This window comes from Quercus robur, chromosome 10 (genome assembly GCF_932294415.1).
Source record: "Quercus robur chromosome 10, dhQueRobu3.1, whole genome shotgun sequence".
Classification (NCBI taxonomy): Eukaryota; Viridiplantae; Streptophyta; class Magnoliopsida; order Fagales; family Fagaceae; genus Quercus; species Quercus robur.
In genome coordinates this window covers 4,134,972-4,147,823 of record NC_065543.1, presented here as the reverse complement: position 1 = coordinate 4,147,823, position 12,852 = coordinate 4,134,972, and the positions used below count along the sequence as shown (strand labels likewise).

The following is a 12,852-nucleotide window of genomic DNA, read 5'->3' as shown; positions in this document are numbered from 1 at the left end:
ATCTAGATTTTAAATGCAGCACTTTGAATTTTTCATTTAGCTCTTCAACCTCATTTTTTATTTATTTAATGGGATCTTCAACCTCATTGAGTTGTTACAAGTTCAATTCAACTTAAATGAATGCATGGGAATATTTGCAATTAATTTTCAAACTTTTGCCATTGAATTTGACAACACAATATTAACTCTAACAATTATGTTTTTTAAACAAAGGCATAGTTCCGTGACTCCAAAAGTTTACATTATTATAAGAAAAAGTGTTAGGTATTTATTTATGTAATCATTTTCCACTATCCCAAGAAAGTTCTTAATCACTCCATACATCCATATAATTTTTCAAGCATTTTTTGTTAAATATTACTCCCTCCGTCCCACTTTGTTTGTCCTCTATTCCATTTTAGAATGTCCCAAAATATTGTCCTATTTCTAAAAATAAAAGTCATTAATTTACTAATGTTCCTATTATACCCCTATTTTATTAATAATTCAATTTTTTGATAAATTTATTTAAGGGTAGTTTTGGAAACTTATACATTTTTAAAAGGTAGACAAGACAATAAATGATGTTCCCTTAAAAAATTTGACTTTTCAAACAGGACAAACAAAGTGGGACGGAGGGAGTAGTTTTTTTACCAATTATATTATTAAATAACTTCTTTTGCAAGTTATTTAGTTATATAGCCTCATTTTTGAAACTCAACTTTGTGAAAATCGAGTTTCAAGCACAACTTGACCTCACCAAACTCGAGTTCCAAACAGTTTTACACTTATGTGGTGTGACTAACTGATGGTATTTTTTAAATAATTTATTGCATGTGGCTTTGAAAAAAAATATTGACAAGAAACTCAAGTTCACAAGGGAATAACTCAATCCTGCGACTAAAAAAAAAAAACAAAAAACAAAAAATCTTCAAAAACATTTTGAAAGAAACCCACACTCAAATCAGACCAAAACCCAATTTCTTCCTAATCCGAAAAGTTCACGGAAACCCACACCCAAACATCTTACTTGCAGTGATTTCCATTCACCCACTAAAATGGTGGTTCACTGCTCGAAGTGGTTGGGTTTTACGAACTAGGTTCGCTAAAATGAAGCTAGGTTCGTTGAAGTGAAGTTGGGCTTGCGAGGTGAGTATGCAATGATGTTGGATTGAATATGTTGCTCTAATTTACTGATGATGCCGTAATATCACCAGTGAGCTACACGATCCATGCTCGCTCAAGCTAACAACCTGCAAGAAGAAAGAAGTGATCTCGCCGTGGGCACCGGTGTGGTGTCGACCAAATACCCTCCGACGGTCAAGTTAGAATTGTTCTCAACTTTAGAGTGCTAGAGAGGGTAAATTATGCGTACCTTGATTTGCGAGGGTATTGTGGCTTTTATAGTAGTAGGTTGACCTCTCCTCCTTGATACAGAAGTCTTTTCCTTATAGAAATCCTCTTGAGTATTCCCAAACGTGATGGACAAGACATTTCCTTGTAGAGGGGATTAATGCGCGTATCTTCCAGAATGCTCTTTGCGCTAGGTTTTTGATTTTCTTGGAGACTCTATGTGTGCGACAAGAATATGGAACCGCTCTAGGCCCCTGGGCTCTACTGTTGCCGGCCCATGGGCTCAGATCTGTCATGCCCAATATGGTGAAAGCCCATTGTGCTAGATTTTGACCCTTCAGCTGCCCCCTTCACCCTACGGGTCCGTCACTCCTCATATGGCCGGACCCTTAGGGTGACGGTTTGGAATGATTTGGGGTTGACGGTCAAAGAACGTTTAGGGTAGAGGCTTAAAATATCTGAAGTTGACGGTTCTTCAGGCGGAGACGGATTGCGACTATTCGATGACAGGTTGTCAATCATTTATGAGCATGCCACGTGTCGCTTTTTGATTGGATTTTCTATCGGATCGAAGCGTCGCTTCGTCTTCCATGCACTTCAGGTATATATATAGCACTTCTCAATCCTCATTTCTTCATTTTACAGCCAAAACAACTTGTCAGAGTGCCACCGTCATCCTTGTCAGAGAAATCCGTCGTCCATACAAACCCGCCGACTATACAACCGTCGACCTCCAATTACTTCAAAGAATGGTGAGTATCGCTATTCTTATTTTCAAGTTTTGTATTTGACAATTATATTTAGCTAGATCTACACAACCGTTAATACTCTTAGACTCGTCAGTCTTAGGTTTTACCGTCGATTGTAGGAAATGTCTAGTGTGTCAAGTAATCAGTCAATGGTTCATGACGGGACGGAATACGAGGAAGTATACCCGTCTGGTTATAAAGACCAAAAGAGTTTCGGCGAAGAGAGGAGTCCGTCCGCCTCTTCCTCGTCCTCAATAAATGAGGATATGGAGATGGTCGAAGTAGAAGAAATGTCTGATGACGGCGAGGATCTATCGTCGAGACCCGTCGTCTGTGTTGATGGACTTAGGGAGTTCATCATGCTACCAGAGTGGACGGTTCATAAATTCAAATCCGTCATTAAGGAGAAACACTTCAGCACCTTTAGTGTTAATTTTCAAATTCCAGACTACATTCCTATCCGTCTACCCTACATATCAAAGAAATGCTATTACGACGGGGTAGAAGGTGTCGGAGTGTATGAACAGATGCTAAAGGCGGGACTTAGGTTTCCGCTAAGTACATTGCATAGAGAGCTTTTAAAATATTTGGGTCTGTCCGTCAACCAGATATCCCCTAATGCCTGGAGGGTCTTCATAGCCATGGAGATTATCTATGGTGCAATGACAGACGGTGCACGGAGGTTAACGGTGCGTGAATTCCTTCATTGCTACCGTCCAGACGAGATTGACAGGTTGAGGGGAATTTATAGTTTTTCCAGTAGGAGCCCGTTGCTGAAGGTCATTTTTGAAACACCGGACTCAAATAGAGACTGGAGAGACGGAGTTTATGCCCGTCGACACAACTTGGGGGTTTTACATTCATCTCGTATGCATCCATCACATTTGCTTAATATTTTACATTCGTCAGCAATAGTCGTTTTCTTTTAATCGTCTATTTCCTTTGTAGGTAGACGGCGCCCCCAGGTCAGTGTTGAAGAGTTTAGCTTCCTAGAAAGAATTTTTCAAAAGACGAAACCGGAAGAACGGACTTGGGCGAAACTGGTAAATCCGAGAACAATTCATTGGTATTGTGATGGTCCCAAGCCCACCCGTGAGGCCATTCAATACGACGAAAGAGTTCACAGACGTAAGTCCGTCATCTTTTACTTCGTGTAAATATTTTGAATTTATGTAGATAATTTCATCCGTCCTGTATTACAGAGATGGACGACGCAAAGAGGAGGGCACTGATAAAATCACAGGCTGCCAGGCAAAAGGAGACGGGTGAGGTTGTGGTTCCCAAGGGGACGGTGTCGTCGGCAAAGAGGAAACAGTCGTCCAAGTCTGACCGTCCACATAAGCAACAGAAAATCCCTTTGGAACCCGTCGTAGGGTTGATGGCTGAGGGTGCGAAGACCGTCACCCCAGCAAAACAAGGGTCTGGTAAGGGCTTAATGAAGGCCCCGTCCATTAGCCAGGAGAAGCCTCCTCTTCTTCTCCGCGACGACTCCAAATTTGCCTTGGAGAGACTTTCGTCAATTATTTCCTCGGAGGACTACGAGGACCTTGGCAATCACTCGACGGAGGCAATGGGGGAGACGGGTCTCTTTGCTGTTGCACAGGTACCTTTTATCCGTCGATTTGAGTTCGTCTATCTTGCTTGGCTTTTTGTTTTAACACCTTTTAACTTGTTTATTTCAGTCCTTGGTTATGATGAAGGGCCTAATGGACCGGTGTCTAAACCGTGAGGCGGCTCTGGAACGTGTTCGAGCAAAAGCAGAGCAGACGGAGGATGAACTCGGTCAACTTCATAAGTGGAAGTCTACAATGGAGAAGAAGTTTGACCTTTCAGAGCAGGCAAGAACAGAGCTTGAGCAAAGGACGGAGGAAGCTGGGAAGGCCTTGGAAGCCAAAGACAAGGAAGTCCAAGACTTGAAGGAACAGCTCCGTCAAGCTAAGGAGGTTGCGGTCCGTGAATACCGAGACTCCGACGCTTTGTTGAGAGAGCTGGGCGGATCGTTCCTTCAGGGCTTTGATGATGCTCTCCGTCAACTTAAGAGAGCCTACCCTGAACTAGACGTGTCAATGATAAACGTCAATGATCAAGATCAAACGTCTGCTTTGCCTGCCGCTTCAGAGAACACAGACGACCTCTTTGGTGATGATGCGGTTCAGGGTGACGGAGAATCGGTTCCGTCGAAGGATGTCCAAGATGCCGACCAAAAAATGTAGATGGATATTACATCTTTTTTTTGTATTTATTTTGAGAACAATCCGTCCTTTATTTTTGTATTAAACAGTTGCCCCCTGGGGGTTTCATCTGTTATTAATGCTTTATTTTATTTTATGCCTTCTAATACTTTTTGTTTGAAACTTTCTTAAATGTCCGTCCTCCTTATGAAGGGGAGATTGAGAAAATACTCATTTATCCGTTATCTCTCTAACATGAGTATTTCTAGACGACGCTTAATCCGACCACTTTGTGGAGTTTAATTAGATTTCAACATTGATTGATCTGTCCACTTAGTGGAATGTAAAAAGTCTTCACCCTTGGGTGATCCGTCCTCTTAGTGGACTAGTATGTCACCATTTGGGTGATTTGTCCACTTTGTGGACTGTTGTTTTCACCGTTTTGGTGATCCGTCCATTGGGTAGACAATTATTTCACTAATTTGATGATCCGTCCACTTTGTGGACTAAGTAATTTCACATTCTTGGTGATCCGTCCACATTGTGGACTACGTTATTCAACCATCTCGGTGGTTTGTCCACTTTGTGGACAGTTTATTTCACACTTTGGGTTATCCGTCCGTTTTGTTGATTTGTAAGTTAATTCACCGTTTTGGCGATCCGTCCACCTTGTGGACAGTTTTTTCACCATCTTGGTGATTCGTCCACTTTGTGGACAGTTATTTCACACTTTTTGGTGATCCGTCCATTTTGTGGACTTGTAAGTTAGTTCACCGTTTCAGTGATCCGTCCACCTTGTGGACAGTTTTTTCACCATCTTAGTGATCCGTCCACTTTGTGGACAGTTATTTCACACTTTGGGTGATCCATCCACTTTGTGGACTTGTAAGTTAGTTCACCGTTTCGGTGATCCGTCCACCTTGTGGACAATTTTTTCACCATCTTAGTGATCCGTCCACTTTGTGGACAGTTATTTCACACTTTGGGTGATCCGTCCACTTTGTGGACTTGTAAGTTAGATCACCGTTTCGGTGATCCGTCCACCTTGTGGACAGTTTTTTCACCATCTTAGTTATCCGTCCACTTTGTGGACAGTTATTTCACACTTTGGGTGATCCGTCCACTTTGTGGACTTGTAAATTAGTTCGCCGTTTTGGTGATCCGTCCACCTTGTGGACAGTTCTTTCACCATCTTAATGATCCGTCCACTTTGTGGACTTTGTTGCCTGTATAGCATATCCATTCATAATAAACATCCATGTGGAAAATCAAAGTTGTGTCTGAATATTCTTCTTTAAAGAAAATATGCTTGTAGAAAAAGTACCTGCCCCCTTGGGCTTAAAAAGGCACAAAAAGATTGTAGCAAAAGTGAAAGAAAAACTAGTAACTTGTAGCTAAAAGAATAGAACAAAATAAACTTGGAAATTGCTGGTTCCTCATATTTTCTCTACTGGTAGTATTTCTGAAGATGCTCCGTGTTCCAAGGGTGCTGCAGCTTTTGTCCGTCCATCGTCTCGAGGTGGTAGGTGCTCTTCCTTTGCCATGACGCGATCCTGTAGGGTCCTTCCCAGTTGGGGCCGAGTTTTCCTTGTGAAGGATCTCTAGCGGCACCCATTACTTTCCGTAGTACAAGGTCCCCGACCTGGAAGTCCCTGTGCCTTACTTTGTTGTTGTAGTGTTTCGCCATGAGATTCTGATAGCACGCCAACCTCTATTCTGCTGCCGCTCTGACTTCGTCCACTAGATCGGGCTGGAGGCACATAGCCTCTTTGTTCTTATCTTCGTTGTAGCTCTCCACCCAGTAGCTCGTGAGACCCACTTCTGCGGGAATGACAGCTTCGGTTCCATATGCAAGTCGGAATGGTGTTTCTCCAGTGGGAGTTCTTGCTGTGGTTCTATATGCCCATAGGATGCTAGGTAGTTCGTCTGGCCAGATGCCCTTTGCCCCCTCAAGACGTGTCTTGATTATTTTGAGCAGGGACCGGTTTGTGACCTCAACTTGCCCGTTCGCCTGTGGGTGTGCGGGTGACGAGTAGTGATTCTTGATCCCTAGCTCTGAGCAGAAGTTTCTGAATGCGCTATTGTCGAATTGCTTACCGTTGTTAAAGACCAGTACCCTGGGTATCCCGTACCTGCATATGATATTTCTCCAGACAAAACTCCGGATGTTTTTCTCTGTGATGGTGGCTAAAGCTTCCGCCTTGACCCACTTAATGAAGTAGTCTATGCCGACGACCAAGAATTTCAGCTGTCAGATAGCCGTCGGGAATGGGCCCATAATATCAAGTCCCCATTGTGCGAACGGCCAGGGTGCCGTCATAGGTGTCAGTTCTTCAGACGGCTGCCTGATGAGATTGCTGAACCTCTAGCATTTGTCGCAAGATTGGACATAGGCTTGCGCATCCTTCATCATTGTAGGCCAGTAGTATCCTGCTCGGATCAATTTGTGTACTAGTGATCGTGCGCCCGAGTGGTTCCCGCAGATACCCTCGTGTACTTCTCTCATCACGTAATCTGCTTTCTCTTGGCACAAACACCTCAGGTACGGTCGAGAGAAATCCTTTTATATAGGACGTCCTTTATCAGCACGAACTGTGATGCCTGGACCTTCAGCTTTCTTGCGGCGCCCTTTTCCTCTGGTAACACCCCAGCCCTTAGGTAGGAGATCAATGGCGTGGTCCAGTTATATTCAGAGTTTACCACCTGCATATTTGTTCTGTCATCGATAAGTGAGGATATTTGGACGAATGATAATACCTGTTCGGGAACCAGCATGAATTCGGCTGATGCAGCTTTTGCTAGGTGGTCAGCCCATTCGTTCTCTTCTCTTGGGATCTGAATGAATTTGACTTCGAGGCTGTTGGTTCGGTACTTCACTTCTTCTAAATATCTCTTCATTCTATCGTTCTTGCACTCGTAGTCGCCGTTGATCTGACTCGTTACCACTTGTGAATCGGAGTGAGCAATTATGTTTTCTGCTCCCGCAGCCTTTGCAAGGTCTAGCCCTGCGACCAAGGATTCATACTCTGCCTCGTTGTTGGTTGTTGGGAAATCCAGTCGGATCATGCATTGTATCGTGTCCCCTTGCGGAGTTTGGATCACTACTCCGGCTCATCTGTTTGAGGATCCGTCTGTGTAGATATTCCACTGTTCCTTCTCTTCTACCAACTGGTCCTCCCTGAGTGTGAACTCGGCGATGAAGTCAGCTACTGCCTGCCCTTTTATGGCCATCCGCGGGCGGTATGGATGTCGAATTCGCTTAGCTCTATTGCCCACAAGGCCATTCTTCCTGCTGCTTCTGGGCTATTCATGGCTTTTCTCAGTGGCTTGTCCGTTAAGACAATGATTGTATGTGCCTGGAAGTATGGCTTAAGTCTCCGCGCAGCGATTACTAACGCGAAAGCCAACTTTTCCATCTGAGGGTACCTCTCTTCTGCTCCATGGAGTGCACGGCTGGTAAAGTAGACGGGTTTCTGTATTCCGTCCTCCTCCCTCACCAAGGCTGCGCTGGGATACCATGAAACCCAAGAATTTTCCCACTGTTACTCCGAATGCACACTTGTTCGGATTCAGCTTCATGTTGAACGATCGAAGTGTATCGAATGTTTCTCTGAGGTCATCTAGGTGATCCTCTTCGTGCATGCTTTTAACCAACATGTCGTTAGCATAAACCTGAACATTCCTGCCGATCTAATGTGCAAACATCTTGTTCATTAGCCTTTGGTATGTTGCTCCAGCATTTTTGAGTCCAAAAGGCATCACCTTGTAGCATAATAATCCTTGGCTTGTGACGAAAGAGGTCTTCTCCTGATCAGATTCGTCCATCCTGATCTGGTTGTAGCCAGAGAAAGTGTCCATGAAGCTTAGGAGTTGGTGTCTTGCAGTCGAATCCACCAGGGTATCTATCCGTGGGAGCGGGTAGCTGTCTTTGGGGCAAGCCTTGTTGAGGGCTATGAAGTCTACGCACATCCTCCAGTTTCCGTTGGCCTTTTTAACCATAACGACGTTCGCCAGCCAGTCGGGATAGTATACTTCCTGGATGAAGCCTGCCACCAGTAACTTCCGAACTTCCTCGGCTATGGCCTTGTCCCGCTCCTGGGCGAAGACTCGTTTCTTTTGCCGGACTGGAGGGAAGGAGGGCGACACATTCAACCTGTGGACCATGACCGAGGGGTCGATTCTCGGCATGTCTTCATGATTCCAGGCGAAGACGTCTTGGTTATTTCTTAGGAAAGTCGTGATCGTCTGGCGTACTGGCCAACTGGCTAGTGTGCCAATTTTAGTCATTCGTTCAGGCTATGTGTCGTCAAGTCTTACTTCTTTTAGCTCTTCAACTGGCTCTGCTAATGCTCGCTGTTTCCCGACACACATCGTCTGCTGCTGATCCTCCATCTCTAACATGGCGATATAGCATTCTCGTGCTGCTACTTGATTTCCCCGCAATTCTCCTACCCCATATTCCGTCAGGAATTTGATCATTAGGTGGTATGTTGAAGTTACCGCCTTCCAGGAATTGAGAGTGGGTCGCCCGAGGATGGCGTTGTAGGAGGACGAGCAGTCGACTACGAGAAACGTTATCTCCTTAGTGATCTGCTGAGGATAGTCACCCACCGTCACAGTTAGCGTTATTGCGCCCAAAGGGAACACCTTTGTACCCCCAAATCCTACGAGTGGGGCGTTTGTTGGGGACAATCGTTCCCTGTCAATCCTCATCTGCTGGAATGCTGGACAGTACAGGATGTCTGCTGAGCTGCCGTTGTCGACGAGGACCCGGTGCATATTATAATCCCCAATCTACAGGCTGACTACTAGCGCATCGTCATGAGGATGGTGAAGTCTCCGAGCATCATCCTCTAAAAAGTTTATGACGGGGTTATCTATTCGCGGCATCTTTGGTACGAATCTTGTGAGTTGGACGTTATGGACCATCCTGAGGTAGGTTTTGCGGGCTTTCTTGGAAGATCCGGCTGTAGTTGTGCCCCCTACGATCATTCGTATGTCTCCTATGGGTGGTCTAGGGCGCTCGTTCTCCCGTTGTGGGGCCTGTTCCTCCGGTGTATCAGTTCTTTCCCTGCTGACGAACCTCTGTAGCTTCCCTTGCCTTATTAGGGAATCAATCTGCTGCTTCAGGTCATAGCAGTTAGCTGTGTCGTGCCTGTGGTCCCGGTGAAAGCGACAATACTTGTCTCTCGATCTTTTGTTGGGGTCTCCCTTCAACTTTCCAGGGAAAGTCAATGCTCCTTCATCTTTGATTTGCATCAATACTTGATCGATCGGGGCGGTTAACGGGGTGAAATTGGTGAATCTTCCAGTGGGGGGCCTGGAGCGCTTTTCATCACATTGATCCCCGGTTCTAGCGACCTTTCGCCCCTTATCTTGTCTCGTGTCCTCCTGCCTTTCCCTCTTCTTAGGCTTTTCCTCGCGGGCCAGCAGTGTATCTTCTGCATTCATGTACTTGGTAGCCCTATAGAGAACATCCGTCATGGTCTTTGGGTCATTCTTGTACAAGGAAAACAAGAACTTACCCTTCCGTAACCCGCTAGTAAACGCGGCTACAAGTATCTTATCGTCAGCTTCGTCAATCGAAAGGGCTTCTTTGTTGAAACGAGTTATGTAGGCTCGCAGCGTCTCGTCTTCTCACTGCTTGATGCTCATTAAGCACGCGGTGGACCTTTTGTATCGATGTCCACCTATGAAGTGTGAGGTGAACAGGGTGCTCAACTCCTTGAAAGTATTGATAGAGTTTGGTGTCAACCTACTGAACCAAACCCTTGCAAGCCCCTTCAGTGTGGTCGGGAACGCCCTACACATAATCTCGTCTGGTACACCCTGAAGGTGCATCAGGGTCTTGAAGGTCTCTAGATGATCGAGGGGGTCCTTGACCCCGTCGTAACTTTCGATCTGAGGCATCTGGAACTTTGGTGGCAGGGGGAATGAGTTGACGGACGCAGTGAATGGTGAGTCGGTTCTGTTCACTAAATCGTCGAGATCAAAAGATACTCGCCCCTTGAGGGCGTTCGTCATGACCTCCATCTGCTTCTTCATCACCTGCATCTTTGCGATGATAGGCGGAGGGGGGGGGGGCAAAATCCATGAGAGACGGAAGGCTCACGTTTTGCCGCTCCGGTCGGCTTGGGGCGTTGCTGCCTTTTGGCTTCTCCTGCTCCCTTCGCTCGGCACTGTTACCTTCCTGGTTTTGCTCCTGAAGGTTAGGTCCTGCATCCCTTTGGCGTAGCTGCTCCTCCAGATCATGGTTCTGCTTTGTGAGTCGTTCTACTGCTATCATGAGAGTCTGGACCTGCCTTTCTAATGCAGTAGATCTCGGTGGCTCGTCTTCTTGAGCGATGTTGGTGGTAGCCATCGAGCGAGTGAGTACCATGCGACTCTTATGTCCGGGAGGCGATAATCTGGCTTAAATTCTTCGTGCTTTCCCACAGACAGCGCCAACTGATGATGCCGTAATATCACCAATGAGCTACACGATCCACGCTCGCTCAAGCTAACAACCTGCAAGAAGAAAGAAGTGATCTTGCCGTGGGCACCGGTGTGGTATCGACCAAATACCCTCCGACGGTCAAGTTAGAATTGTTCTCAACTCTAGAGTGCTAGAGAGGGTAAATTATGCGTACCTTGATTTGCGAGGGTATTGAGACTTTTATAGTAATAGGTTGACCTCTCCTCCTTGATGCGGAAGTCTTTTCCTTATAGAAATCCTCTTGAGTATTCCCAAACATGATGGACAAGACATTTCCTTGTAGAAGAGATTAATGCGCGTATCTTCCGGAATGCTCTTTGCGCTAGGTTTCTGATTTCCTTGGAGACTCTATGTGTGCGACAAGAATATGGAACCGCTCTAGGCCCCTGGGCTCTACTGTTGCCGGCCCATGGGCTCGGATCCGTCATGCCCAATATGGTGAAAGCCCATTGTGCTAGATTTTGACCCTTCATTTACTATTTATAAAATCAAATGAGTATGTTGCATGACAGCAAAAGCCTTCACATGGACAAAATTTTAGTTTGTTTATTTAAATAACAATACTCAAGTTTTTCCTTTAGTTAAATCGTTGCTAAAAAGATATTTATTTATTTTATTTAGTTAACTATTATATTTTCACAAATTCATCTATTTTCACAAATTATATTTCACTAGAAGTGCGTTCGATGAGACTTTTTTTTTTTTTTAGTGATCCTATTTTGTTAAAAAAAAAAAAAACCTGTATATATATATATAATTTTTATTTTGAGAATCTAATTTATAAGTGAATAAGTTAGAGTTAGGGTCCGTTTGGATACAGTTGAAAACTGAAAATTGAAAAACACTGTAGCAAAATAATTTTTAAATGTATAAATAGTACCGTGGGACTCATTTTTAATGAAAAAGTTGTTGAAAAGTGAAATTTGTGGGTCTATGAATATTACACGGGACCCACATGTGGCTGAAAATTGGTTGAAAAGTCAAACTTTTCGGCTTAAAAAAAAAAAAAAAGGGCAGAAACGCAAACGTGCGTCTGGGAAGCACAAAACGCACTTCCCAAACACATACTTAGAGTTATATTTTTTCCGGATTGTCCTTTAGTTTTGTTTCTATTTAAACATAAGAATGTAAGGATATTTTTAAATTAAAAAAAAATGAGGATCTAAATAGAGAAAGCCTTTTTAAATAGTAGTATATATATAAAAAATAAAAATATATTAAGATTAATATTATAATCGTAAAATTATGGTAACTCATGATATTACAAACCTTGGTCATTCTACCATACCCTCCAATTTCTTTTAGGGAGTATGGTATCACCTAAATCTGAACTATTAAATTAGTGTTGTTTTGATCTTCACCTTAATTTATATAATTTAAGGGAATAGTTGTTACTGGTAAAGCAGGTCATGTATTTGAACAAAGAAAAAACAAACACTTTTTTTTCTACACTTTAGAACTCTCTCTACGCTTCTATCTGTAAGCTTCTTCTCTCTCAACTTCTTTCTCTTCCAAACCAGCTACAAGACCAGAGCCACCACTACTAAACAAAACTCAATCCAGCCGCTCTCTGCTCCGACGACGGTATTAACCTGCACCATTAAGGCCGTCAAAAAGTTCACTCTCTCTCTCTCTCTCTCTCTCTCTCTCTTTTGCCTTGGTTGTTTTAATGAGTTGGCATGCTCTTTGTAACGACAACTCAATCATGGCTTTAAAAAGAAGGCATGCCAAGTGCTTGAGGAAAGTTCTCATAGAGTTTCAAATAGGGGTTTCTTTCAACCTTTTATTTTGGCCTTCTGTCCTTGAAAAAGGCATGCCAAAATCAATTGCCTAACTGAAGGGAATTGATTGTTGTGTTGTTGTTTCGAGAAGGCATCAACTTTTTAAAGCTTGCATGCATCGTTTTGTTTTTTTTTTAATGTAGTTGCTTTTAGATTGTTGGTACACCATGGCATGATATGTTTCATTATGTATTCTTAAACGTTTTGTGGACAATGGGAAAAATATTTTTAAGTTTTTGTGTGATACTAAGCTAGTTTAATTCATTTTGTAGTGGGGTTAGAAGTTAGATTAAGTTCTATTATTGCAGCTTGATGGGAAGTATGTTGTTTACTCTTACACTGAG

General features: G+C 43.8%; 1 protein-coding gene across 1 annotated transcript; it reads right to left on the bottom strand.

Moving 5' to 3' along the window:
- Window positions 1–9,046: 9,046 nt before the first annotated feature.
- LOC126703738 (uncharacterized) lies at window positions 9,047–9,736 on the bottom strand. Its single transcript, XM_050402818.1, has one exon. The coding sequence runs from the start codon at window positions 9,734–9,736 to the stop codon at window positions 9,047–9,049; it is 690 nt and encodes a 229-aa protein (XP_050258775.1).
- Between the last annotated feature and the right edge of the window lie 3,116 nt (window positions 9,737–12,852).